The following is a 27,732-nucleotide window of genomic DNA, read 5'->3' on the forward strand; positions in this document are numbered from 1 at the left end:
AGGCCGATGTATATATATGGAAGGATTCCCGGCATCAGCATTAGCATAATGATGGGTGGATGGGCTCTTGAGAGCTGGAAACTTTTGGCCGCGACATGTAGGGAGGTCAGAAGGAAAACGGGTTTCCGAGATCGCTAATTGCGCTGACTGAACTTGTTTTTCTTCCACTGCTAACAGAAACAAACTACTTAAGAAAGAAACTCCCTTTCTAATAATGATCCAATCGATGCTCTCTTCCAGATTCGTTTGTGAACAGCCAGGAATGGACGATTTCGCGCTCCGTTCCCGATCTGCGGCTGGGAATCGTCGGCTCGCTGAACTCGGGCAAGTCGGCCCTGGTGCACCGCTACCTTACAGGCTCCTACATGCAGGAGGAGTCGCCCGAGGGCGGTCGCTTTAAGAAGGAGGTATTCATCGATGGCCAGAGCTACTTGCTGCTCATACGGGACGAGGGTGGAGCCCCCGAAATGCAGGTGAGTCTACTTGAGTCCTTGGGGCTTGTTTCTGCTTTCTGTTTGCCATGAAATATTCATGGGAATGGGAAAATGATGTATTGCCGGGAAGGTTTGCCTTTCCCGCTGCCGTAGACAAATACATTTTCCCTTATCATCTTGTAAATATTTGAATTGAGGTCAACGTGGGATCAACTGACTGGGAAAACTTTTAGGGGTTGTTACCCTCAGACGGTTTTTATTTACGATATAATTTGATTGAAACTTGGAGTAACTGTATCCCGAGCTTTCTTCCGTAGCTCGCAGGCTTACTCACAGTTATTTCGGCAGCAATTATACAACTTTTTGCCGCTCTTTCCCTGCGCGAAAGTTCGCCTTGACCAGACTCTGGGGGTATGTGCGGGGTGTAAGGACACTTGGAGCACTCACATAGCGTGAGTCACTCGCCATCGAACTTCGACCTTTGACAGGGACAGTGGCGCAACGGCAGATAAGCGTTTTCAACGTGTCCGTGTGCTTGGGACACACACGTCTGTGTGTTTTTGTTGGCCATTATGGCAGGACGTGATGCTGCATCATCATCTCCTGGCCGAGAGCCAATAGCTGGGCAATACAATTAGGCACAGGGCACACACAATGGCGCCTCCTCCCAAGATTGCCAGCCAACCCCTGGAGCTCACCTAGCAGCCAGCAACCAGCAACCCCGGCTGCAGCTCCGATCCGCTGCGAATGCAATTGAATTCGTCTTTTGTCAATATACACGGGCAGTGTAATTAAAGTGAACTTAACCACGGGCTATTTACATTCGAACGGGCCTTGACTCATTGATTCGCCCGAGGCTTTTGTGGCTCAAGGAGCTTTTGTTCGGCTCTCGCCTTTGATATATGTATGTTGAAGTATTATAGTACATATATAGTGTGCTCGACGTCTGCATTTACATTTTCGCAATTGCAATTTCGCTACCCCTCTCCGTGTGCCAAAACATCCTGGGGCCCAAAGCCTTCGCCTGCGGCTTAACGGGCGAAAGTGAGGATTATAAATTTTAAGCTGCTTTCGCTTTTCACTAGTCTCTCATTTTTTATTTGCGGTTCTATTTACACGCCTCGCGGAGGGCGGGGTTCCTAGGGGGTTGTTATAAAAAAAATGTGCCAGGCACGCGACCCTCGAAATCCCAATAATATCCCTATAATCCTTACTCTATCCCTGCTGACTGTCTGACAGTCTTCCACACTATTTGCTCTCTCCTGTCGCTTGCCATTTTTATTCAAATCGCTTTTTTTTGTTAATTTCCTTTCTGTATAATTAGAAGTTTGGAAAATTTCTGCAAGTCAAGCAGATGATTGACCTAAATTGTCAGTGGGATACACATAACAAAGGATTACGGCTTAAAAGGGAGTAATTTGGAAGTACAGTTGGGAAGTAGTGAGTTTCGGTTATACAAAATAGGAACATTTGACGCCCAATTTAGACTGATTTAGAAAATGTAAATGCATATTATTAATTTGTAACTTTCAGAGATAGTATAGCATAACATGCGAATAAGTCCACGCTTATATATTTCCATAATTATAGTTTGACATCTACTCAGAGTGACACTTTTCGTAATTCATTTTTTGCACTTCATTGCACACTTTCTCCTGATGCACATTGCATAATCGTTACATGCGCTCACCAAACTGTCAATCAACCCTCTCACTTGAGCGCACTTTTTGATCCCACTGTCACCCCAAACCCCCTCAAACTATTGTTGCAATAACCATTCTTTCCAATTCACAAATTCGTTCGCTGTCTGCGCCAGAGCTACTCGACTAATTATATATCACTTTCTTTGGCTATATCACATCTTGATGGGACATAATAAACCCATATTTCATAAGCAAAATAACCCTCGAAATAGGCAACAGTAACTGTAACTGTAGCAGCAACCCCCCCAAAGGGAAATGTGAGCAACCCAGAATACCACCCTCGCAAGGGCAGCACCGTTCTCACAACAGAAGTAACTGTCGCCCGACTCTGGATGAAATCACTCATTCAATGGGCGACTCGTCGCCACTCTGTCGCGCTTGTAGTTGTTTTTCCTTCGGTTTCTCCAGCGAAGGATATCATTACCATATACGAGCCATGAGACGATGACTACAGCGCCAGCTATATTGCATGCGACCAGAATTTTGTCGATTCCGTATTGTGAGAGATGTGATGGTGGTGTACACTCGAGGTGCGCATGTTAGGAAGTTGCGGGGAAAGCGAGAGATAACTAAGTTTTCTGTATATAAATAAAAACAAATAATGGAGTACGAGCCTGTATTTTTTATATTGTGGTGGTTTTTTTAGTTATAAACTTAATAAAATCAAAACCATGAGTGTTTAGAACTATTAAATTAATTGTTTTAAGCACGGCCCCACGTTGGGCGCCAACGATTTCCATAGTTATAAACCCTGAAAGATCAGAGGCTGGGGTCTAAGAAAATTGATTACGAATCTCGACTATTGAGCAAAATAAACATAAATCGTTTGTCAGTATCTTTAATGCCGGCGTATAGACTTCAATTTTTTATTTAACTATGTATATAATGTGAGAAAAAAATAAAACCCTTGTTTTGTGACCCGCATTGTGCGGAGCTTTCTTTCTTTTTTTTCTCGTCATCAGCATATGTACATATGTGCAGTAAGCAGTCGCCGGAACAGGACCCCTCCTCCATACACAGTATACCAGGGTTTATGCGATGCCCCATACACGAAATCATTTAGTTCACAAACTTTATATCAAGTATTCAGAGAAAATCCAAGAATTAGTTTTAAATTTCATCAGTCTTTCACACAATTTAGATTATAAAGGACTGCTAAAATGTGACTCTCTAAGACCTTCATTAGAGGCATTCTTCGTACTTCAGAATTCATAAAACTTATCGCATAAACTAAGCTGATCTCCAGGCACTCGAGCCCTTCGTCGCCATTTGGTGCAACTTTTTTGCGTTCCCCTTTTCGCCTGTGCTTCGTTTTTGTTTCCTGTTTCCTCTGTTTTCTCTGCATACATTTTCACAACAAATCATAAAAAGTGGCTATGATGGCGACGCCAGCAGGGGATGCCGGGGAGAGGGCAGCTGGGCGCAGGAAGCGGGGAGCGGGGAGCAGACAACCACCCACCACAACACAATGCACACAGCAACACAGCGACGCAGACGAGTGTCCTCGTTGCCAGGACATTCTGGCAGCCAGTTGTTTGTCGACTGGCGTCGCGTGCGGGCGGCTTTTTTTCGACGGACCACTAGTGCCACTGTCACAGGATAACACAGCCCCAGCTCCATGAGCGAGTTACATAAATAATTCAACGACCTCGCAGAGTTGTCCAGGTGAAGAGCCTCTTTAATGCATTATTAATTGATTCGATTGGAGAACAGTCAATCAATATAAGCTGGCAAACTCTACTTTCGTCGCCTTCCGTCTTCTTCAAAGGCAATCCTGCGCAGAAACAACGGAGCCTGTTTACTTCTTCCCATATTAAAGTTCATTATCCTGCCGAACTGGGCGAGTGTTATTCTGTGTGTGTGTGTTGGTTGTGTGAGGCATACAAAAATCATTAAAAAGTTTAACACACGCCGAGCCTGGCGAGCGGAGTATAGAAGGCTTCAAGTGCTTCATTAGCGACTTTCTCAAGTGTGTGTGCGCCGAGTCCTTATCCAGCCCATCTGAAATACTCCTCTCAGATGGAAGGCAAGGAGCTATACCATATATGTCCATTGTTTTGCGCGCTTCCGCCAGACGCTGCATTTTTGTTTACTCCTTGGTCGAATCCAAGTCCAAGTCCTTCCTCCCCGGAATCCCCGCGTAAGGCGACCAAAGTCAAGGACTCGGAGCGTCCCAAAACGGGTCGTTTTCGCAGGACTCTCTTTGTTTTCTGTTTTTAGCTTTCAGCTTTCACAACCCCTTCTTCTTTGCAATTTTACTCACACCTCGCCTCTTTTTTATCCTTACAGTTCGCTGGCTGGGTGGATGCGGTAATCTTTGTATTCAGCCTCGAGAACGAGAGCAGCTTCAATACCGTCTACAACTATTACACGAAAATGGCGCATTTCCGAAATGGACAAGAAATACCTATGATACTGGTGGGGACGCAAGGTAAGTGAATAATCTTTTAGCAATTAACTTGTATTTCATATTTGGCTTTAAATTCATTGTTGGATCACATGGATATTTACCCATCTTAAGGATATCAAATAGGCGTGCCACAGAAACTGCTGATGAGTTGAAAACTTAAAAAATGTCATCTGAAAGTATGCTTTAAGATTTATTTTCCAATTTACGATGAATTCTTAACCTTAAATATTTTTTTTTTGCATATTGCAAGTGTTTCTCTGGCACAGTCTTATTATTGATTATCGAAACTATTTGAAAGTCGATAAATACATCAATATTTAACGATATTTTATATTATATATATATATTTTTCGATATTATCGATATTTTAACATATAAAGCAATACATAAAATTGCATCTTTACAAAATTGTTAATATATTTATTTATCGGATCTTTCGTTTTACATCCTTACTACCGAATTTGGGCTCTCATATTATTTACAATTTAAAAAAATTACTTTTATTACCTATTTAACACGATTTGTTTGTTTTTCCAGATGCCATCAGTGAGCGCAATCCACGGGTGATTGATGACACCCGAGCTAGGAAGTTGGCCAGCGATCTGAAGCGCTGCTCCTACTACGAGACCTGCGCCACATATGGCCTGAATGTGGAACGTGTCTTTCAGGATGGTGAGTCCACTCAAGAGTCAATCAAGGAGATCTCAAATCTCTAACCGTATTATTTTCCTAACGTGCTTTCAGCCTGTCAGAAAATCCTGTCGCAACGCCTGCCGTTGCCACCCCAGATGCAGCCGCCGAGACCAACGACCCCGCAGGGCAGTCGCCTAGGATTGGCGCCTTACCAGGCGCCACCCACCAACGGACAACGCAGCCAGCAGCAGCAGCTGCCCCTGCGGATGAGCACGGACTTCACCCAGGCGGAGCAAAAGCTCTGGTCCCTGCAGTCCGGAGCAGCAGCGACGACGGCAACCACCAACGAGAACAACAACATAACCAAATACAATCCCGCAGCGGCCAGCTCCCTACTCCAAGGCGACTGCTCGCAGGTGCAGCTGAGGGACCCACGCGACCTGGCGCCGCCGCCGGGCAAGGAGCTGCCCACGCCCACCTCGACTCCGACGACTAGCCGCAAGAGCCGACGGCGATCCAACCTGTTCATCCCATCGTCCTCGAAGAAGGCCGACAAGGAGAAGGAGCCAAAGAGCAGCGAGCTGGGCAGTGGACGCTCCATACCCATCAAGCAGGGCTACCTCTACAAGCGATCGAGCAAGTCGCTTAACAAGGAGTGGAAGAAGAAGTATGTGACGCTCTGCGACGACGGCAGGCTCACCTACCATCCCTCGCTGCACGACTACATGGACGATGTGCACGGCAAGGAGATTCCGCTGCAGTACGTCACTGTGAAGGTGCCCGGACAGAAGCCGCGCGGCTCCAAGAGCATCATCACGAACAGCGCGCTGACCAGTTCGCTAATGGCCAACGGCCAGAGGACACAAAATGCGCTCAGCGACGGCATCGGTTGCCTGACGCTGGCCAAGGACAATCAGCGCAAACTGAGCGAGAAACTGTCGCTGCTGGGCGCTGCACCAGGAGCTACTGGCGCTGGGGCCGAGCCCCTGAAGTCGAACAGCTCCCAGCAGACGAGCGGAGACGAGGGCATTGCCATGTCCAACTCCAATTCGCAGACCTTCATTGCCGGCGAAGCGACGGCCGCGGCAACCAGCAAATTGGAGGCCCAGACACCGAACGTGAAGAAGCGACACCGCCGGATGAAGAGCAGCAGCGTGAAGGCGACTGAGGCAGACGACAATGACGGCTACGAGTTCTACATCGTCTCGCTGGACTCCAAGCAGTGGCACTTCGAGGCCGCCAATTCGGAGGAGCGCGATGAGTGGGTGGCAGCCGTCGAGCAGGAGATCTTCAAGAGCCTTCAGAGCATCGAGAGCACCAAGACCAAGCAGGCAACCAGTACCGACTTGGCCGCCATGCTGGCGATTCGCCAAAGGGTGCCAGGAAATGGATTCTGCGTCGACTGCGGAGCACAAAGTAAGTTTAAATTAAAAATTAAAAACCGCCCAGTTAGCTATAATTTAAACATTATTTTACTTACCCTTCACAAATGTTCTTTGCAGATCCCGAATGGGCTAGCTTAAATCTGGGCGTGCTCATGTGCATCGAGTGCTCGGGCGTGCACCGCAACCTTGGCTCGCACATCTCGAAGGTCCGCTCCCTGGGCTTGGATGACTGGCCGTAAGTAAACCGAAGCAAAGAAGGAGCTTCTAAGTTTGGAACTAATTTTCTTCCCCTCTAATTTAGGTCTCCACATCTCAGCGTAATGCTGGCCATCGGCAACAGCCTGGCCAACTCTGTCTGGGAGGCGAATACGAGGCAGCGGGCCAAGCCCACGGCGCAGGGCAGTCGCGAGGACAAGGAGCGTTGGATACGCAGCAAGTACGAGGCCAAGGAGTTTCTCACCCCACTCAGCAGTGGATCCTCGGCGCATCCGGGCCAGCAGTTGATCGAGGCCGTCATTAGGGCCGACATGAAGTCGATAGTCTCGATTTTGGCCAATTGCCCCTCGGAGGTGACCAATGCGAATGTCAGTGCCCGGGATGTGCGCACTCCCCTGCTGCTGGCCTGCGCCATAGGCAATCTGGCCATAGCACAGCTTCTCATCTGGGTAAGTCTTCTTGGGGGAAAAAGCTTAAGGCGGTGTACTTACCAGGTTTCCCTTTCACAGAATGGCGCCAACATTAAGCACACGGATCACGAGGGTCGTACCTGCCTGGCTTACGCCCGAGCAGCCCAGTCCCTGGCCACCGCCAAGTCGATTAAGGCTGCTGCAGCTGCGCAAGCGGGTACAACGATCCCCGCACCGGCACCGCCCGCCGCCAATGGTGGCATACCGGCTCCCCAGTACAACGTCGAGGACACGACTGCCTTGGTGGAGCTCCTGGAGGGATTGGGCTGCCCCGAAGCGGCACCGCTGACTGCGAGCGGCACCCTGCCCCGCAGACGGGACACGCTGGGCACGCCCTACGAGAAATCCGTGTCCGGTGTGATCTGAATAGGCATAGTTCAATTTCAAATAAGCAAATCGCGGATTGTAAAATGGTTTAGATTTTTTGTTATATATACGTAATGCAATTAGTTTAAATTCCAACGCGGTAAATTTGTATAGCGTTTAATCTGTATAGACTTTACAAATGTTGTGCAAATGTTTTTATTATTATTTGGCGAACGTTGAATGAGAAAATTCACAAGTTTTATTTATGTTTCCTTTTAGTTTGTTTAGTTGCTAAGTGAATCAAAAAACAAAAGAAAAGTCTGTACAGTCTTGTTGTAATCTCAAGTGTATAATTTATTATTTCGAATTACGTACTACTTATTATTATTATTGTTTTAATCGTGTGCAGGTTTTTATGTCGTTTGCAAAACAACAAATTAGAAATATTATTTGTAATTATCGGTTTAAATCAGTAGATGGCAAAGACTTGACTCCCGAAAGTAAAAGCTAATATATACAATATACAATAGGCACAAGCTGATGCAAGCATACGTAAAAACAAAATGGATCTAAGATTAAAGCCAAAAACATATTTACCATATATACATACTATAGTTGAAATTGCTTGATAATCGTTTAAATCAAATGAGCACGCCCGACATGTAGCTTATGCTGAACCAAACTCAAAAACAAACAACATTTTTGATAAACTACTAAATTGCAGACAAGAAAATCCAAAACACAAATTAGTTGAGCGGATAATTGAATCTGTGTAGACAGCAAATTGAAAGTATTTCAAACCTAATATACAACATAGTTTTAAATCAATCTATAAATATTATTATATGTATACACCCCCCCTATATTGTGTACGATTCAAGTACGAACTACAAACCACACAACGTGACAAACTCAATCTAATTGGAAGGAAAAGTATAGCACCCAAAAATCACAAAAAAATCTACAAAAAAGAAAGCCCTTCAAATAAAAATCTATTAAACATTTTAAATATTTATTTTTTGGTGGAATTTAAGTAACTGGGATTAAAGGTGACATTAAAACCGAAAATCTGAAATAATAAAAAAAACATATCTCAAAAATGATGAAAATATGTTGAAAAATAGCCAAGTTATAATTTCTTTCTAAAATTTATCGAACATTTGTATGGCAGCTATATGATATAGTTATGTTATGATATAGTATATAGAAGACTATATCGACGCATTTCCGCGAAAGTATCGTATGTGGAAAAATCAAATTTTACAGGAGAAGCTTTTTTCTGATTTAATCTCTTAGGGAGCACTAGAGAAAAGACAAAATTGAAACTTAATTTTTATCGGAACTATAGGGCTTTCAGTTATAATATTTCACAGGGTAGTGAGACATTAGGTGCCTAACAATTTTGCATTAAGATCTCAATTTCGAAAAAAAAGCGACATACGATACTTTCGCAGAAATGCGTCGATATGCAAAGTTTCATTCAAATAGCTTTTAAACTGAGGGACTAGTTTGCGTAGAAACAGACAGACGGACATGGCTAGATCGACTCGGCTGTTGATGCTGATCAAGAATATATATACTTTATAGGGTCGGTAACGTCTCCTTCACTGCGTTGCAAAACTTCTGACTGTAATTATAATACCCTGCAAGGGAATAAAAAAATTCAAAGTTGTTTGTTTTTAAATAATATAAATGTAACTCCCATTGTACTTTGGCCACTGTGACAGCAGCATCAGCGCCCGGTTTTAACCTCCGGACCCCGGATAACAAAGTTCCCAGCGGAGCCATGTCGAGAATGACCGGACCGGAGGCTGCTGCTTGGATGGCAGGCATACAAAATGAAGTACAATTTCTATGTGGCGGCACAGTGATTCACAAACGTACATAGTATAACGTACAACGTATATGTATATACATACATATGTATATATATGTATGAATGCATATGTGTAAACAAAAATTAGTAACAAATTAATTGGAACCCATGCACTTCAGGGTGGCAGTTAATTATAATATTCAATTTTTTAGCCATAATTTGTTCTTAAAAATGCAAAGTTTCGAGTTGTTTCAAAGAAATTCTTATATGTTTAAATTTTAATAAAGTTTGTTAACGATGGAACGCATTTTATTATGTATTTTGTTTATGTTACTAAGTGGACCTATTCCACGAATTTCGTGCTAAAAGTTCAATAGGGCAAAGGTGAGACATACCAAATTTTAAAACGCTGATAAGCGGTTTTAGAGCACTTTTCGTTCGACGTATCGCACTCTGCTCGATTTAGTTTCTTCCAGCTGGCAGCAAGATGCAGACGTTATTTTGGCCGAGTTTGATCATCGGGTTCCTGATTCAAAGGGGCTCTGCACGACTCTTGGACGACAACTGCAAAACCTCAACGGGAATGAGAATTTCGAATGGCGAAAACGCTGAACTGGAGGCTGCTGCTTGGATGGCAGGCGTAAGTAATGAAACACATTTTTTATGTGGCGGCACTGTGATTCACAAACGTAAGTATATGTATTTATACTATATACATATAACAAATTAATATACAATTATTTTGTTTCTATTAGGATTTGTTTTGACGGCCGCTCATTGCATTAAAGATAAAGGCAAATTGTAAGCACCCTTAAAGCTCATTATATAAAACAATAATGATAATATTTCATAATAATATAAAATAATAATATTGCCCACAGATACGTGAGATTGGGAGCGTACAACCTAGCGCTCCATGTCGTAGAGTACAGTGTCAGCTATGCGGTGTTTCACAGGGAATACTCTTACGAAACGGGCCAAAATGATATTGGCCTTCTTCAACTACCTCTCGATATTGTGTTTACTGGTAAGTCTTAACTGGTTAATCGCCCCTAATGGAGCTTAGTTTTGTTTTCCTCTCCGCATGGCAAATCTATCCAATCTGCATTGATTTAAGTCCCACGGCGAAGAGGGAAGTAGAGAATGCTAACACATTCGATGCCTATGGCTGGGGAAAAACGAGGACAGCCAACATAAGTGCAATTCTTCAGAGAGTCACACTCGATCACTACGATCGCAGTAGGTGCAACAGGATAGGTCGTTTGCCACTTACCTTAAATCAGATTTGTGCTGGGTCCTCGGACAGAGACACCTGTGATGGCGATTCTGGCGGTCCGCTAATCCAAAAAGTTAATTATAATGGCACTCGACATTTGACGCAGTTTGGAATTGTAAGCTATGGTTTAAAATCATGCGAAGGACTGGGGGTCTATACCGATATCACAAGCTATGCTGACTGGATTGAGGAGAAGATTGAAGCACTATATCCCGAGTATTCCCGGCAGCCTTCACTCGCTGGTAAGAATTTTGAAAATATTTTAAGTGGTTTCGCCATCCTACACACCATTATGTATTTCATTGGCAGGCATCGCCAATCCGGTCTCCATTAGACCTCCACCTGAAACAGCTGTTTTCGGTGTCGAGAACTTTGGTCGAGCCCGATTATTAACCGTACCATGCGGAACTTCACTGAGTACGAGAATTATGAATGGTACGAACGCCGAACCGGAGGTTGCTGCTTGGATGGCCAGAATACATTATGAATCTCATTTTATATGTGGCGGCACCGTCATTCACAGACGTGAGTACATATACTTTCACTTACTTCATTTAGGTAACAAATTAATTGAGGTTTTATGTCAGGCTTTGTATTAACCGCCGCTCAATGCTTAAAAAACAGACATGAAGCAACCCTGTAAGTATCTTAACATGCTTTCGATTCAATATAAAACTTATAATATATTCGTACTGTTTGCAGAATTGTGAAGTTGGGAGCATACGACATACGGGGTTCAACTCTGGAGTATGGTGTCAGCAAGACGATTATTCACCATGAATTCGACCGAGAAGGATTAATTAATGATATTGGCCTCCTGCTACTATCACGTGATATTGAGTTTAGCTGTAAGTGTTATCAAGTTTTATCGCTTCCAATGAAGCTTACTATGTTTTCTTCTCCGCAGTGCATGTCTATCCGATCTGCATTATTCTGAATCCGGAAGTTAAGAGCAAAGTCGAAAGTGCATACACATTTGATGCCTATGGATGGGGAAAAACAAATGAGAGCAAAATAAGCAACATCCTTCAGAAAGTCACACTCGATCGATACGATCGCAGTGAGTGCAACAAATTATTTGAAATTTCACTTCCTTCAAGTCAGATCTGTGTTGGATCTAATGTTGGAGGCAGCTGTGATGGAGATGGTGGCGGTCCCCTCACAAAAAAGGTAATTGTAAATGGGCTTCAACGTCAAACGCAGTTCGGGATCTTAAGCTTTACAACACGTGCATGCAGTTTTGTAGGAGTTAATACCGATGTCACATGTTATGTTGACTGGATTGTGCGAAAGGTTAGGGGATTAGATGATATTTTCTCATAAGAAATATTGACAAATAAATACAAAAATATTGCGAAGTCAATTTGAGTCCCGAAGTGTTTAATACTATTAAGTGAGAGGGAGCATACGACTGCTTTTAATGAAACAACAGGTCTCAGTGCAGCGAGCTTGTAACTGATTCACCCCTTGCCATATCTATACCAATACCATCAAGTACGCACTATGACTCCGGAACTGTCGCTGCGCAGAAATCGCATTGGCGGATTAAACTGCTGCTTCTGGATCATTCGAACGACTGGAAATCTAAATCCATGATTGGTTTCCCGTGTGTTCTCGGGAGCCATCACCCACAGTGGTTGCGCCCATAGGAAAAAAATTAAAAAGGTCAAAAAATATATGCGAAAATTAACAAAATTGTCTCTAAAATGTCAAAATTTCTTTAGGGCAGACGGGTTTTGTTGGCTAGAGAGGTTTGATCTCGATTATTTAATAGCAGTGAGAGTATATAGCAGACTATATGCAAAGTTTCATTCAGATAGCTTTACAACTTAGGGACTAGTTTTCGTAAAAACTGACAGACGGATATGGCTGGATCGACTCGGCTGTTGATGCTTTACTGCGTTGCAAATTTCTGACTGAAATTATAATACCCTGCAAGGGTATAAAAATGGACAGGGCTAAAGATATTTCGTAAAATATCGATAATTTTCGATATTTTTTTAAAATGCTAAACTATGTATGTGTCCGAATTTTTTAAGACCTCATTTATTTGTATAAAAAATTATATTTTTAAAAAGTTCCCCGAGAATATTAAAATGTGTAGCAGTAAATAATCAGAAAAAAACATTAAGTATTATTATTATTTGAATAAAACTCTTGAATTGTCTTGTGTCTCCTAAAGGAAAAGTACCACTATTACTCAATCATCTTATATGTCTTCAAGTGAAACAACAAATATGTGGTTGGGCGCTTTATTTATTCAAACAAATTTAACAAGCTCTCAATTTTGGAAACAGTTAAAGTGATGCAGAATTTTTGGATACATATGTATGTGCGGCATTTTCGGTTTTTTCTTAATGAGAGGAAATTGCATTTTTTGGGGCTCCCACGAAACGAGATTATTTTTAGGTCTGCATTATAATGTAAGTTGTTATACATATATTGTTGTTTATAGAGAAGATGATCACGTAGTTCTGAGCGTGAAAAAAATAAATAAATTTTGCTCCGTCTGTAAAACCGAGAACGAAACAAAAACACTGCAGGAAAGATGAAGAGTCACGGAAACCACTGAATTCAGCTCGAGACAGGAAAGGCAAACAAACCTCGGAAGCGAAGCCAAGTCCATCCATCCGCTATACCGCTTGCTTTCCTTCCTCGTGGCTTCCTCACGAAGATCTCTTGACCGTGAACCACTTAGGCATTCGCCTGCTATAAGGTTATCCTCGAAACATATTTTATTTTGTTTTTTTTTTTACGTTTTTCCTTTTTCCATATTTTTTTTTTTATATCTTTGTTGTTGCCGTTTGTCCTTGTAACATTAGCTGGAGGTCGTAATCATTGTTGCCATCGAGTTGAAAGTGAACGATTTTTATTGGTAATTTGTTTTGGTTTGGTTTTTGTCCGAAACACAACAACAAGCAAATTCCGCGCAAAGCTGCTGCTGCTGCTGCTTGGGCTGGGCTGGGCAGGCGAATGGGATCGTGCTCGCCCACTGATGGTTAAAATGTCAGTTTGCTTTAAGGGGAAACACGGCTGCACGCACAACCGAGGCTGCAGCAGCGATTGCTGGTTTGGTTTTGCCGTCGCTCTTCGCCGGCTGTCGTTAACTTTGTGGAACTCCATGTCGATGTGTGCGTGTACAGGGAGAACTCGCTCACCTGCACCCGTTTTTTGCTTGAATTGCATCTGGTCTGTAGTCGCCTTTGCCGCTTTGCCGCCTTAGCGCCCGCTACCGTTGCCGCTCTTCTAAGGCCAGCTCATTTTTTGTTTGCCTTGAACTTGGCGTAGAAGCTCTGGATTTGGGCATGGCGCACGGGTATCGAGTCCAGGATGCCCGTGTAGCTGAAATTCTGCTGCTGGCGGTTCTTCTCGTGCAGATTATCGCCCGACAAGTAGGTGACGACGTTCTTTTGCACCTCGCTGACGTGCGGATCGGCATGGTTGGCCACCAGGTGATTGCAGAACTGGGCAATCTGCAGGAAAACCGAAGCGTCACGATCTGCGGAAAGAACCATTAGTTGGCATATTTCGATGTCCGATAAACGTTGGCCGAACTCACCCATCTTGCGAGATATCTTCAACAGGGACAGCGGCTGGCTCTCGTTATCGCGCTGGGCTCGCAAGTGGCGGTTGCCGTGCTTGAATTCCTGCTCGAGCCAACGGATGACATGGCGAACATTCTCGCTGCGCTTCTTCAAGTCATCCAGTTCATTGAGCACTGAAAGTGGAAGGAAAAAAGATTAGCTTGGGCAAGGGTAAAAGGTTAATTCGGTGCAAAACGAGTCACTCTTCTAAAAATTGTAGTTTTGAAAAGGCTCAAGTTAGCTTATAGTAACACAATATTTAAACAATTTTGTGTTGAATTTTGTATTGATAAATATTTAGAGGTATAAAAAATTGAATACCCATACCATTTACTTCCTTAGTTGAGTTTTCTAAGCGCTATACTTAACCAACTAGGAATAATATATATACACCCAGCAGACAAAAACTTTGTAAAAAATATTAAAAACGGAAGTTTTACGGATCTCAGGCGGACAAAATGGCCGATTTAAGGCTCAAGAACGATAATATAAGTCCTGGGGTGTGGCAGCAAAAGCTATTATTTTCGGAATCCGAATAAGATTTCGATTGCGGGCCTTTTACAATATCAATATCATACTCGTCCGCTATTCATGCGTTTGCCCGTCCGTTTTTGAGCATTTAGCGAAACTAATGCGGAAATTCAGAATCTTTGGCCGTCTTTAATCCGCACTAAGTCCGCTGTTTGTCTGCTGGGTAGTTGAAGTATGAGATATGCAGAGGCACTCAGCAGTATGGGTAAAATTAAAATGATTTAACTTATTTAAAATGAATGCAAAAACTTATAAAAATCTTAAATTAAACAAGGTCGTAGGCAAAAGAAACGAAATGTGGCTAGGAACAATACAAATTCAAATTCAATTCAAAGTCGCAAATGCAACATTCCGCTTCATCGACCTCTTCGTTCAAACTAAACTCGATAGAACCACTTGTCGGAGCACTAACCTGCATTCGGAATGAGGACAATGCACTTCTTCGTCCTCACCAGCGACTTGACAATACCATTGTATTCGGTCAGTGCCTTCGAGTCAACCACCACAAATGGGGACATCACCAGGTGGGCGGGACTGTCGCGCAGCTCCTCCTCGAGCGTCTCCACCTCATTTTGCAGCCAGAGCTTGCCCATGAGCTCGCACTTCTTCGACATGGCCTCCGAGCGCTCCTCGTCGGCCCCCGAGCTGGACTGCACGTTTAGCTTCTCGATGACGCTGTTGGTGGTGGTAGAGGCGGAGGTTCCCCCAGCCACCGAGGTGCTCGTGGCGCTGGCTATGACCGCAGCTGCCTTCTCGGCATTGCGATTCCGCAAGTAACCCTTGCGCGGCACCTTGCGGCACTCCTCCACGGTGTCCTTTTCCTCGTTGCTGGTGTAGCTCTTGCGGACAATGCCGTTCTTGCGGTCGGAGTAGCGACGGGTGCGTCCCTCGTTTCTCTTGGTTCGGTTGGTTTTCGGAGCGGTGCGACGTTCCCGGCGACGCGAGCCGCCGCCCTTCTTCTCCTCGCGCTGCTTTTTCTTCTGGGTCTCAGTGAAGCGACGCGTCTTCACGCAGAATCTGTAGTTGAACTTCTTCTGTTTGCAGATGAAGAACCCGAAATCGACCATTTTGAAAATCCGAAGTATCGACTCCTCCTGGGCGGTGACCCGCTCCCTTATGATTGTCTCCCAGTCCAGCGTGATCTGGGTGCTCTGGAAGATGTCGAAGTTCTTGAAGGCAAAGTCCTCGGTAAGCGGGACATTGGCCCTCACATCGAATAGCTCGACGAGGGAGTCGCGCACATTGGCGGTGGTCAGCAGCTCACGCTCAAAGTAAACCTTCCTGGTGAAGACGTCGATGTTGCAGTAGTTCAGCAGCTTCATGATTTTGTGCACAAACTCTGGATTTGAGTGGTAGCAGCCGATAAGTATCTCCGGATTGATGCGCAGCCAGTCGAAAAGCATTTTCAGGGCTCTGATGGTCGGCTCATTGTGCAGACAGTCGATGACGATGTTCGGATTGATTTTTGCGTACTTGTTGCGGTAAACTAACTTCTTCGGCGGTTCTGAGAAGCTGGTGAGGGCCACTGGTGGTGCAATTTGTGGCCCCTGCCCCTCTTCTGACTTTTTGGTCTGAGTCTCCTCGGCGCTCTTAAAGTTCAGCTGCAGCACTTCAAAGCTACGCAGCAATTCCTCAGAGTCCACTTCCTGGGAGTTGGGACGACGCTCCTCCACATCCTCGGGGTACACGAGCTTCTCTTCCTCGATGACCACATCGTCGTTATCCGAGTATACTCCGCCACCGCCGCCAGATTTGCGCTCCTTCTTGAGGTAAGAAGCTGGAATGGAAAAATTGATGTAATTATTGGGGATAATGGTAATTGGTCTCCAAGCCAGACTCACCTGTTTCGTAGTGCTCCTCTCCGCACGGATGATCTCCTGGATCTGCTGCATCAATGTCACTAAAATCGGTGTCGAAATTCGAACTGAGATCCGTGTAGTCCTCCTCATCGCTGTAAAAGTCCGTGTCCAGCTCACTTTCGCTGTCGTAGCACGAGCTATCGTCCGACTGGGCTATCTTGCGACGGCGCCGGCGAAGGCGCATTCCACGGCGCTTGCTCTTGCACGAGAGCGGGGTCTTCAGGTCGGACTCCTTCGCCTCGTCACTGGAGCGCGTGGAGACTGCCTCGCCGATCTTATCGCCGTCAGTTGCCTCCTGGGTCTTCGCCTCTTCCCCGGAGTGCTGGCTATCCCGTGAGTCGGAGCTGCAGTCCCTCAGCGAGTGGGGTCGGGGAGGCATCAGCTTCTTGTCCTTGCGCTCGCACTCCCCGACGGCGGCTAGCCAGTTCTTGTACTCGTTGCGAGACTTGCGCACAACCGTGTCGAACTCCTGGAAGCGCTGTTCGTACTCCGCCTGGAAGCGCTCGTTGTCGGCGGCGCGGGCCAGGATTGTCTGTTCGATGCTGACGATGCAGGCGTCCATTAGGTCGGAGCAGGCAGCCACCAAGAAGGCATGCAGCGAGAAGACCTTCGGCGAGTTGATCATCTTGAGCTTGGAGAGGCAGAAGAACAGAATGGAAACGATCTTGAAGATGCTTGGCTCCGGGACGTGCAGGTGCTGGGAGCAGAGGATCTTGCGGAGGTCGATGAGAACGCAGTGGCACAGGGCGGTGAAGTCCGGCACTTCCTTGTCGAAGAAGAAGATGTCCACAATGAGATAGAAGCGTGCGAAGAAGTCCTCGATACTGAACTCAAGCTTCTCCGGATCCATCTTTTCCAGATATTCGGTGTGCTTGGCGAACAGCTTGTTCAGGTTGTTCTCGCTCAATTCAAAGGGCTTGATGCACACGAGGGAGTAAAGGTAGTGGTAGGTGGAGTCTAGGTCGTAGTTCTGCCCATAGTACAGCGTCCCCAGTTGGTTCTGGGCCATCCCGATGGCCGGGTTGAGTTTGAATGCCTCCAAGTAGTACTTTGCCACCTGTTCCTTGCCGATGCTCAGCTTGCTTTCGATGCGGAAGTCGAGGAAGTAGCGATGCAGATCCCCCAGGCTAAGAAGCGACGAGTGAATGGTGTCAAGGGCAAAGGACACCGCCTCCAGGCTCTTGTCCACCGCCTGAGTGCCCGCATGCGAGGCCTCCTTGGAGTCGCCGATCATGTCGCTTATGTAGCCGTCACTGATGATGGAGAAATCAATCAAGTACTTGAGGTCCAGGTCGTAGATCTCCTCCATGCGGGAGGATAGACGTTTGTAGTTGAAGATGCCCGCGCAGAGGAACCGCTCCAACTTCTGCATGTTCTCCTGTGTGGCAGCCGCGTCCAGTCCCTGCTTGTGCCAGGCCTTCTTCACGAAGGCAATGAACTCGTAGTAGCCGCGTCGCCACATCACCTCGCGCACCTTCTTGCCCACCGACTGGTAATCCTTGAAGATGATCTGCTTGCACAGCTGCACCAGCAGCGAGCGCTTCTCCTCGATCTCGTGCTGGAACAGCTGGCCCACGGTCTGGACATTCTTTTTGGCGTCGTCCAGCTGCTTGGAGGCAGTGTAGAGGGATCTATCGGGGCAATCGCAAGGGTTAGCGGGTGGCTGTTATGAGCGGGGGAATTACCTTACCTGTACAGATCCTTTACCTCCTGGCTGAGGGTGCAAGTGCCGTTGCCGTTGTCTAGGCCGCGACAGCGATTCGTTCCCCCGTCCATGGCGCACTCGCTCGAGGCATTGGAGCCGCCCGAGCTGAGTGTTGTCTCCATTTCGTTAGATGCTGCCAAGGAAGATAAATAATATAAATATTAGGAGTTTCGAAGGCAGCGCGTTCCTGCCCCGCTGGCAGTACACAATTTTTACCCATTAGATACCCTTCGAATGCTCCAGCTGTTTCTCGAAATTCCCCAACTTTTCGCTGACGAATTGTTTTTCGAAATAAATTTCTTTACTCGATTTACGGCTTTGTTTTTGTTTTTTACCAACTGGTGACGCACACGAACACACAGCAGAGTGTTGCCTGACTGTATGTGTGTGGCGTAGTTTCGTTTTATTGAATAATCAATTAAACGCACACTGTGTTGCCTGCGTCTGCTCTCTCTGCTCTGGTATTTTCGATACTGCGATTGCGAAATAACCGAAGAAATGCGATTCTATGCACTGCTGACATCTGCTATCTAGCTAACGGTGGCCCAGGTACTCGGGCGGGGCTGTTTACCTGCATGATTTGCATTACCTTTTATCGGATTTGTTGCTGCTATGCTTGTATGCTTCTGCAAATTCACGTTTTCCTCTTCCTTTGTTGAACAACAAAATGGCGTATACACGTTCAGACTGCGCAGGCCGAGCGGCTACACGAATGATGTATGACGGAATGCCTTAAGAACACTGCTTCCGAGCGTAGGAACAGGTAATAATCTTGTAGAGGGCGTAGAAAGAGTCCAGGTAAATCGAAAAAGAAATCAACGGAACACCATGCAGCTCAAAACAGTCTGCTATACCTATTATTTATTTGTACTTATTTATTCGGACTGAACGTGCTCGTGACGGCAAATCCTCAACAGTGTTGGTAAGCGCCAGACAGAGATGAGCTATCGGAGCTAGCGATATATCGATTATTATAGTTTGTCTGAGCGGGATTTTTAAGAGGTCGTATTTAACCCAGTTTGTACAACAGCGGCTGTTCACAGACTTTCGAGCTGCGAAACCAGCAAGCGAAAAGTTTTTTTTTTTTATAATGAGTAGACATTTAACAATGTACAAGGTTTATTATTTCACTGTTTTGGAAATATATATTAGGGGCACCACAGTTATTTCAAATCGTATTTTGTGTTTTTGTCTTTAGATTGTAGGTCTTTTAATTATTTAGAATTAGTATATGGCAAAAATACGAAATTTTAAATCTTTATAATCAATAAAAAAAATATAATTATTATAGCAGCCTTTTAAGAAATAAAATTAATAAGGATTTCGGTCCCTGAATAGAAAATGTAAAATCTGCAAATCTAAAATAAAAGAAAAAAAATTATAAAAACACTTGCATGTTTGATCGAGATAGCGAAAATCGATGACAATGATGTATCGATTAGGCGGACTTTTTAAAATTGATTTAAACATGAAAAGAACATTAGCCGCACCTTCGTAATCTTCTGTTCCAAATCCCAAGGGAGTCTTTGCATATAGGTTTATTTCCATCTTACAAATTATCACCTCGCTTTATCATTTTCTCCCTCCTTTTTTTCAGACGCCTTCAATATTTGCTAATGAAGCCGCCAAATGTGAGGAAATGTGTCAGGCATATTAATGATCTTCCATACCTCGGCTTACCTTCTACCTTCCTACCTGTCCGGGAGTCTCCGATCTGGTCGAAGACCATCAGCCGAGGCTTAGCCGCGTTCGCATTAAAAGTAAATAATGCCCGCGATTATCGGACATTTCACTCGGCGACGCGACGTCGCTCGGATAAGCGTCGAGCTCGTTGCGAGGAGACATTACACGCGAAAAAATTATATTTCAAATGTGAATGAATAATATATAAAGTAAATTAAAAAAAAAAAATTACAAATTGAGATGATTGATTACCCTACAAAAACAAATTATAATTACAGGTTTAAATAAAATAAAAGTTTCATGGGAATATATTTTATTATATAGCTGAATATATAGAACTTACCAATGTATATGAATTTACTATTATTTATTATACCGAATATTTAGTTTATTTATTTAAATTTTGTATGTCTAGTTTGCATTACTTTTTTTGTTGTGTGTATCTAATAATTTTTTCTCCGAGTACCTTTTTTCCTGCCCATTACCGCTTGGCTGCTCTTGACTATAAAACTCACGCAATGGCACGTAAACACTTTCAGTTCCAGTTCAGATCGGCGGCAGGTCGGTCGTCAAGCTCGTTCCGTTCCGACACATCGCAGACACTCACTCGCAACGTAAGTTTCCTTACGCCTTAGAACTTGAACCGAGTCGTTCCCCCCGATCGCAGTAAGCGAATTTTGAAAAAAACCTTTCGTTAATTGTTAATTGGTATACTAATTGCTGCGTGCAATCGATGTGCTCATTCTGATGTAATTACTTCTGAACAGTTATTGCCCTTTATTGGAGTCAATATACTACTAATTCAATTCCACCCGTCACTTTAATCGGGAGATAATCTTATCGGGATCAGGCGGTACGCGGCTAGGATCCATAACGATTTCCACAGTCATTCTGCTGGACACGGTCATAAATTCTACAATATCACACACATTTGGAGCTTATCGGGGTTATTTACGATCTTACGTCTATATCTGCTTTATCGATGTATTTACTCAGGCTGACCCGGCGAGAAAGCCGAAAGGCAGGGTATTCGTGTAGGTTGTAAATATGTTTGTTATTATATTACCATATATAGACTAGTTGTGCATAACTGGCACCGCTGTAATTGATTGTCAATGGAAGACCCCGTAATTAACGAACTTTTTGCTAGTTAACTTTATTCAGTGTTTCACGTTCGTCGCTCTTAGATTTTTCAATTGATTACGAACGCCTAATCTTTGGAAATGTCCTATCTTGTGATATTTGCCAAGTGTTTTCTTCAGCTGAAGTGGCGAATCTATAGGCACCACAAATTCACTTGAGAATCTTTGGCAGTATGTGTGCCGATCTGACCCCAGAGTCATCAGAACATGAGACATTTTAATCAATTAAGGGGAGAGACTGACTCTCAGCAGAATGAAATTAGATCTATGTACGTCATCGAATTGCCATTATAACGTGTCATAGAATTGTGATAGATTCTAAATTCAAAAATGCTAACTAAACTTTCCAGGCAACAAATTTGGCGCATAAAATGAGGCTGTTCCTCGTAGCACTCCTTGCTACCTTTGCGGTGAGTCCTGTAAAGCATTAGATGTAAAGGCCCTGAGTAATCCCCTTCGGTTCTCTTCGATTTCAGTTGTCCAACGCTCTAGTCAAGGAGGAGATCCAGGCCAAGGAGTATCTGGAGAATCTGAACAAGGAGTTGGCGAAGCGCACCAATGTAGAGACCGAGGCTGCTTGGGCCTATGCCTCCAACATCAACGATGAGAACGAGAAGAAAAAGAACGAGGTCTCCGCCGAGTTGGCCAAGTTCATGAAGGAGGTGGCCAGCGACAGCCAGAAGTTCCAGTGGCGCAGCTATCAGTCGGAGGACCTCCGGCGTCAGTTCAAGTCCCTCACCAAGCTGGGCTATGCCGCTCTGCCGGAAGCCGACTACGCCGAGTTCCTGGAAACAGTATCCGCCATGGAGTCCAACTTTGCGAAGGTGAAGATCTGCGACTACAAGGACAAGACCAAGTGCGATCTGGCCCTGGATCCGGAGATCGAGGAGATCATCAGCACCAGTCGCGACCACGAGGAGCTCACGTACTACTGGCGGGAGTTCTACGACAAGGCCGGAACCGCCGTGCGATCCCAGTTCGAGCGCTACGTGGAGCTCAACACCAAGGCTGCCAAACTGAATAGTGAGTGAATATCAATTTTAAGCAGTATTTGGGGGTTTCGAACATTTGTAATGAATTATATCGGTGAGATCGGACCAAACTTATACTTGCTTCCCCCATTAGATTTCACGTCTGGAGCCGAGTCTTGGTTGGATGAGTACGAGGACTCCACCTTTGAACAACAGCTGGAGGACATCTTTGCAGAGATTCGTCCGCTCTACGAACAAATCCACGGCTACGTGCGCTATCGCCTGCGGAAGCACTATGGCGACGAAGTGGTCTCCGAGAAGGGACCTATTCCCATGCACCTGTTGGGCAACATGTGGGCGCAGCAGTGGTCCGAGATAGCAGACATTGTGTCCCCGTTTCCCGAGAAGCCCCTGGTCGATGTGAGTGCCGAGATGGAGAAGCAGGGCTACACAGCCCTGAAGATGTTCCAGATGGGCGACGATTTCTTCACCTCCATGAACCTCACCAAGCTGCCGCAGTGAGTACAGTCACTCTAAGGAAAGCTCTGGGAAATGGAGTTACTTTTGCTTTTTCTTTGCAAAGGGACTTCTGGGACAAGTCGATCATTGAGAAGCCCACCGATGGTCGTGACCTCGTTTGCCATGCCAGTGCCTGGGACTTTTACCTCACCGACGATGTGCGCATCAAGCAGTGCACCCGCGTGACCCAGGATCAGCTCTTCACCGTCCACCACGAGCTGGGTCACATTCAGTATTTCCTTCAGTATCAGCACCTGCCCTTCATCTATCGCGCTGGTGCCAATCCCGGCTTCCATGAGGCCGTCGGCGATGTTCTCTCCCTGTCGGTGTCCACGCCCAAGCATCTGGAGAAGATCGGTCTGCTAAAGGACTATGTCCGCGACGAAGAGGCCCGCATCAACCAGCTGTTCCTCACCGCCCTGGACAAGATCGTGTTCCTGCCTTTTGCCTTCACCATGGACAAGTACCGGTGGGCACTGTTCCGCGGCCAGGTCGACAAGAGCAACTGGAACTGCGCCTTCTGGAAGCTGAGGGATGAGTACTCCGGAATCGAGCCTCCAGTGGTGCGCAGCGAGAAGGACTTTGATGCTCCGGCCAAATATCATGTATCCGCCGATGTTGAATACCTGAGGTTTGTATAAAAAATTTATGTAAGACAGATAACAAAGCTAAAACTAATTACATTTTAGGTACCTGGTCTCCTTCATCATCCAGTTCCAGTTCTACAAGTCCGCCTGCATTAAGGCTGGCCAGTATGATGCCAGCAATCCTGATCTACCCCTGGACAACTGTGACATCTACGGTAGCGCAGCTGCTGGAGCTGCCTTCCAGTGAGTATTGGGAAGATGCTTGTGAATTTATAAATGGTTATTCAAATGCCTTTTTCAATCTTTAGCAACATGCTGTCCATGGGCGCCTCTAAGCCCTGGCCCGACGCACTGGAGGCCTTCAATGGAGAGCGCACCATGACTGGCAAGGCCATTGCCGAGTACTTTGAACCACTTCGCGTCTGGTTGGAGGCGGAGAACATCAAGAACAATGTTCACATTGGCTGGACCGCTTCAGATAGTAAGTAGTATAATCTCTGGATTCTGTTTTACCGTGGTTAATTTCTTAAATTATTCATTTCAGAATGCGTATAATATGATGATATGTTGATTTCGCACAGTTTTTGTTCAATAAAGTTTCAATAACGTTCCCTTACTTGTTTTATGCAATTAACATTTATTTCATTGATGGGTGATGATGGCTTGCATTTAACTAATGTAGTGTTTTTATTAAACAGAACGCCTAAGTAAGTGCAAAAAAACGAAAATGCTACTTTATGCAGAATTATCTTGTTAAAGACAAGCAGCAGGTTTTGGTTTAAGCTTTTTCTGACCTTGCCAGGGTCATCAACAGATCGCCACCAACATTAAAAGTGGTTACCACCAGTTTGCAGCTAGACCTCGTTGGGGCTTTACTTCACCGCACCGGTAAGAACTCCTTTCCCTTGGACTTTGTTTCTATGTTCTTTTTCAATGTGACTCTTGCGGAATTGATTTTTAATATCTAATATCAGAATACCCTGGGTATATATAATACAATTAAAGGAACCTTCGGGGATATTAGTTGTAATAAGTTTTGCACATGGCGTATACGGTTGCTTAAAAACGACTCAAGCTGCATATCTTCAATATTAGAATAAGGAATTTCCGAAACTCTTAAAGTATTTCTACATTTTTTAACCAATTTTAGAGCTTATAAAATACATCTCTTGGGAGACCTGTTTCCTTAGACTATTGAAGAACTATATTATATCAATCAAGTCTCTAAAAGACCCTTTTTTAATTTTTACGAAAACGTTTTGTAAGTGCATGTTTCAGCATTTTAAGTGCTTTCAAACTAGAGCGCATTATAATTTTAAATGGCTAACTGGGCGCCCAGCTTGCCTGCCACAAACTGGCTTCTCTGGCCATGGAGTGTCGTTGGCCCATGCCAGTTCAGTACGAGAGCTGGGCAAGCGCAGAACGTTTGGACGGACAGGTTCAGGCAAAAGTGCCGGGAATTTCAATGAGCTAGCGAGTTGAGTTGCGAAAGTGAAGTTTGTAGAAAGTGTGGGAATATGTGGCTTTGGTTGTGGCTTGTGGTAAGTCAAAAGGAAAAGGGCTCCAGGTGCCGATACACTTTCCTAACTCCTATTTTCTGTTGTTTAGCTTCACATATGCTTAACGCGGGCAGATCCGCCTGATCCCGGTTTGGAAACATTTTTAAAGGATGCCAATCAGCAACTCGCTGTTATCTATGATCAGGCTGTTCTGGCACAGTTGCTGCACGAACTGCGTGGCCCCAATGACTTGGTAGCCTTATTGGACATTGAGGTCACCGACAATAAGCTTGTTAAGTATGTGAGAACCCTATCGACTCGAAAGGCCAAGTTCCGGCGACTTGGTCTGGGCGACGACCTCCAACGAAGGCAGCTGTCAAAGCTTCCCCTGCTGGGATATGAGGCTCTGCCCGACCGGGACTTGAGGCGGGTCTATGAACTGGCCTCCAACATGAGCGACAACTACCGCAATGTTAAGTTGTGTGCCTACAAACAGCCGGATAATTGCACTCTGCGGCTCATACCAGAGGTTCAGTCGATAGTTCAGGGGAGCCGAGATTTGGACGAGATCGAGTATTACTGGTTCGAGTGGCGGCGGCGCACGGGTTTGGCCACTAGATACCAATTTGTCGCCTTCATGGATCTTTATAAAAAGACGGCCAAGCTTAATGGATACCCCCGGGCCGAGGACTACTGGTTTCGATCTCTGGAGTTGGGTGCCCAAGAAGCCATGACCCTACTGGATCACATAATGCACGGCCTGCGACCTTTGTTTCTCCAGTTTCACGCCCACGTTCGGGGCTCGCTGAGGAAGATGCACGGCTTGGGATTGGTGCCCAGGGACAGGCCCTTCCCACAGCACCTGGCAGAGGTCTTCATTGGCAACGCTTTCCGACGTGTGCAGCCCGAGTGGTATGTGGATCTGCCCGCGCCACAGTTTGGCCTCTCAAATATCACCCAGGAGCTGCATCGTCGCGGATTGACCACGACCCAAAGGGTTTTTTGGAATGTGGCAGAGTTTTTCAGGGGGGTTGGCCTGCCCCTGTTAGAGAGGTAAGTTATTATATGTAATGCCCAAATTGCTGTGTATTTTATTTCCTTATGCAGCTCCCTGTGGGAATACGCTCAGCCAGTGTCTACCGATGATGACGACCGCTGCTGGCACAAAGCCTGGCGCTATTATGCCCTGCCCCGAACAAATTTCACCTACTGTCCCCTCAACGATGAGGAGCGATTCTTCAACATGTTCGAGGCTCAGTCGGATTTGCACTTCTATCGAGCTGCTTCTGCGCAGCCAACGCTGTTGCGGGAGGAGCCCTTTCCCAACTTCAGCGACGCCGTTGGCAAGTTCTTCTCCCTGGCGGCCAGTTCGCCAGGCTATCTCCACAAGATGGGTTTGCTGAGGGATGGGCAGTGGAAGGGGTTGCCCGCTAGACTGAACCGCTTGTACATCCAGGGCTTGAGGGTTGTCTTTCTACTGCCCGTCTTCTACGTCCTCGACCGATACCGCGTGGAAGTGCTTAGCGGACATATCAAGGGGGACGACAACGAGGCCTATTGGCGATTTACGGAGCACTTTACGGGGTCGGCGGCTCCTTCGAAGAGGAGCAACCAGCAGTTTGATGTTCCGGCTAAGCTGCTAATGGAGGTGGACGACCAGTACGCCAGGTGAGACAACATTTTTATTAATTTCTCTTAAGTAAAGTAGCTAAAGCCGAGCCCTTGATTTTTATAAGATCGAAGCCGGTTATGACCTCAAGTCTGCAGTTACGAATGTAAACCAACATATTTATTCCTTTCAGCCAATTTCTAAGCATCGTTCTGCAGTTCCAACTATTCAATCACTTTTGTACAAAAACAGGACAGTTTGAAAGGGGAAATCCCAAAATGCCGTTGGATTTGTGCGATCTGTCCGATCAGCGTAGCATAGGGAAGGATCTCCAAAGGGCTCTGTCCTTGGGATCTTCTGTCCACTACAGGAAGGTCTTGCAAGAGCTGGTAGGAGAGCCCGAGATCAGCGTAGATGGCTTGCTGGCCTACTTCCAGCCTCTAAACGATTGGCTAGAAAAAGAAAACGAAAAGAACAATCTGGATGTAGGATGGAAATGAACTTGTTTCTTTAAAAATAATATATTTATCAAATAGATATATTTTTTGTATTATTATAATCACAGAAAACTTAGCATCCCAAACTTCCTAAATGCAGGCAAATAAAATGTTTAAACTCCTATTATATATGTATATCCCAAAGGTAGACTACGAATTCTTCCCAGTATTTGTAAAGTAAAGTAAAATTGGTTTTACTTCCAACTCCAACCTGTTTTAAATATAGTATGTCTGGCTTGAATTGTAATTTTAAGGCATCACTTGAACTGTTTGGTTTCTGTCAAATTTCCAAATTGTGCGTCGCGCCGCTTCGCGTCCTCGTTGAACTCCGGTTCGCCATGGCGGCCGATGGCGTCTGTTCGTGCCAGTTCGAGGTGTTTGGCAAGGTGAAGGGCGTCAACTTTCGAAGGCACGTCCTGCGGAAGGCCAGGACTCTGGGCCTGCGAGGCTGGTGCATGAACTCGCAAGAGAACACAGTGCGAGGCTACATCGAGGGCCCCTCCGCCGAGATGGATGTGATGAAGGAGTGGCTCAAGACCACGGGCAGTCCGGAGTCTGAAGTCAAGATGGTCAAGTTTAGCTCGCATCGCCAGAGCCAACGGTATGGGTATACCAACTTTGAGATTAGACCCGACCCAATCGTTCAGTCTGATGGAATGGATGGTTCTGCTAGTACTTCAAACTCCAACATGTAAACAATTTTGGCAATATAATTGGCATTTTAACAAATAAAGTATGTACTTTTAAAATTAAAAACTCCCGTGAAATTCCTTGCTATAAATTCCTTTCCTATAATTTATGGACAACAATTTTCCGCATCCGCATGTGTATCTTTTGTTTTCGTTATCCTTGTCCTTATTAAACTCATATTCAAACTTCATATTCATACATTCAAAA

The 27,732-nt window shown here is 45.2% G+C and overlaps 7 protein-coding genes across 9 annotated transcripts in view; 6 read left to right on the top strand and 1 right to left on the bottom strand.

The window, feature by feature from the left end:
• The window catches only part of CenG1A (Centaurin gamma 1A), a 58,087-nt gene extending 49,521 nt beyond the window's left edge, over window positions 1-8,566 (top strand). For both annotated transcript variants that reach the window (XM_017181829.2, XM_017181830.2), the window contains exons 2-8: window positions 241-473; window positions 4,427-4,568; window positions 5,085-5,219; window positions 5,292-6,596; window positions 6,683-6,800; window positions 6,867-7,230; window positions 7,291-8,566. In XM_017181829.2, the coding sequence (XP_017037318.1) occupies window positions 241-473; window positions 4,427-4,568; window positions 5,085-5,219; window positions 5,292-6,596; window positions 6,683-6,800; window positions 6,867-7,230; window positions 7,291-7,617 (2,624 nt within the window). In that variant the 3' untranslated portion in view covers window positions 7,618-8,566. The remainder of the gene's footprint in view (window positions 1-240; window positions 474-4,426; window positions 4,569-5,084; window positions 5,220-5,291; window positions 6,597-6,682; window positions 6,801-6,866; window positions 7,231-7,290) is intronic.
• A 1,277-nt stretch (window positions 8,567-9,843) lies between these two features.
• On the top strand, window positions 9,844-10,411 carry LOC108085272 (chymotrypsin-like). The gene is made up of 3 exons (XM_017181823.3): window positions 9,844-10,062; window positions 10,129-10,174; window positions 10,255-10,411. The coding sequence occupies exons 1-3, from the start codon at window positions 9,861-9,863 to the stop codon at window positions 10,409-10,411; spliced, it is 405 nt and encodes a 134-aa protein (XP_017037312.1). The 5' UTR covers window positions 9,844-9,860.
• LOC108085271 (serine protease grass-like) lies at window positions 10,342-11,983 on the top strand. The gene is made up of 5 exons (XM_017181822.3): window positions 10,342-10,891; window positions 10,959-11,174; window positions 11,237-11,288; window positions 11,352-11,497; window positions 11,557-11,983. The coding sequence occupies exons 1-5, from the start codon at window positions 10,429-10,431 to the stop codon at window positions 11,970-11,972; spliced, it is 1,293 nt and encodes a 430-aa protein (XP_017037311.1). The 5' UTR covers window positions 10,342-10,428; the 3' UTR covers window positions 11,973-11,983.
• Window positions 11,984-12,887: 904 nt separating this feature from the next.
• On the bottom strand, window positions 12,888-19,068 carry Smg5 (Smg5 nonsense mediated mRNA decay factor). 2 transcript variants are annotated; one of them, XM_017181844.3, is made up of 6 exons: window positions 18,918-19,068; window positions 18,314-18,461; window positions 16,606-18,254; window positions 15,177-16,541; window positions 14,209-14,367; window positions 12,888-14,148 (listed from the first exon to the last, which is right to left on the bottom strand). In XM_017181844.3, exons 2-6 carry the CDS (start codon window positions 18,448-18,450, stop codon window positions 13,907-13,909), a joined length of 3,552 nt encoding a protein of 1,183 aa, XP_017037333.1. In that variant the 5' UTR covers window positions 18,451-18,461; window positions 18,918-19,068; the 3' UTR covers window positions 12,888-13,906. The 2 variants fall into 2 exon arrangements, with proteins under 2 accessions (XP_017037333.1, XP_017037332.1); XM_017181843.3 differs by lacking the exon at window positions 18,918-19,068 and adding an exon at window positions 18,545-18,784.
• A 1,423-nt stretch (window positions 19,069-20,491) lies between these two features.
• Window positions 20,492-23,846, top strand: Ance (Angiotensin converting enzyme). The gene is made up of 8 exons (XM_017181858.3): window positions 20,492-20,625; window positions 21,504-21,563; window positions 21,630-22,176; window positions 22,279-22,642; window positions 22,708-23,274; window positions 23,333-23,473; window positions 23,539-23,711; window positions 23,775-23,846. Exons 1-8 carry the CDS (start codon window positions 20,530-20,532, stop codon window positions 23,783-23,785), a joined length of 1,959 nt encoding a protein of 652 aa, XP_017037347.1. The 5' UTR covers window positions 20,492-20,529; the 3' UTR covers window positions 23,786-23,846.
• A 901-nt stretch (window positions 23,847-24,747) lies between these two features.
• Window positions 24,748-26,838, top strand: Ance-2. The gene is made up of 4 exons (XM_017181812.2): window positions 24,748-24,771; window positions 24,839-25,782; window positions 25,837-26,397; window positions 26,532-26,838. The coding sequence occupies exons 1-4, from the start codon at window positions 24,748-24,750 to the stop codon at window positions 26,836-26,838; spliced, it is 1,836 nt and encodes a 611-aa protein (XP_017037301.1).
• A 223-nt stretch (window positions 26,839-27,061) lies between these two features.
• Acyp (Acylphosphatase) lies at window positions 27,062-27,591 on the top strand. Its single transcript, XM_017181828.3, has one exon. It carries the CDS (start codon window positions 27,063-27,065, stop codon window positions 27,528-27,530), a length of 468 nt encoding a protein of 155 aa, XP_017037317.2. The 5' UTR covers window position 27,062; the 3' UTR covers window positions 27,531-27,591.
• The last annotated feature ends 141 nt before the right edge of the window (window positions 27,592-27,732 follow it).

Source organism: Drosophila kikkawai, chromosome 2R (genome assembly GCF_030179895.1).
Source record: "Drosophila kikkawai strain 14028-0561.14 chromosome 2R, DkikHiC1v2, whole genome shotgun sequence".
NCBI classification, from domain to species: Eukaryota; Metazoa; Arthropoda; class Insecta; order Diptera; family Drosophilidae; genus Drosophila; species Drosophila kikkawai.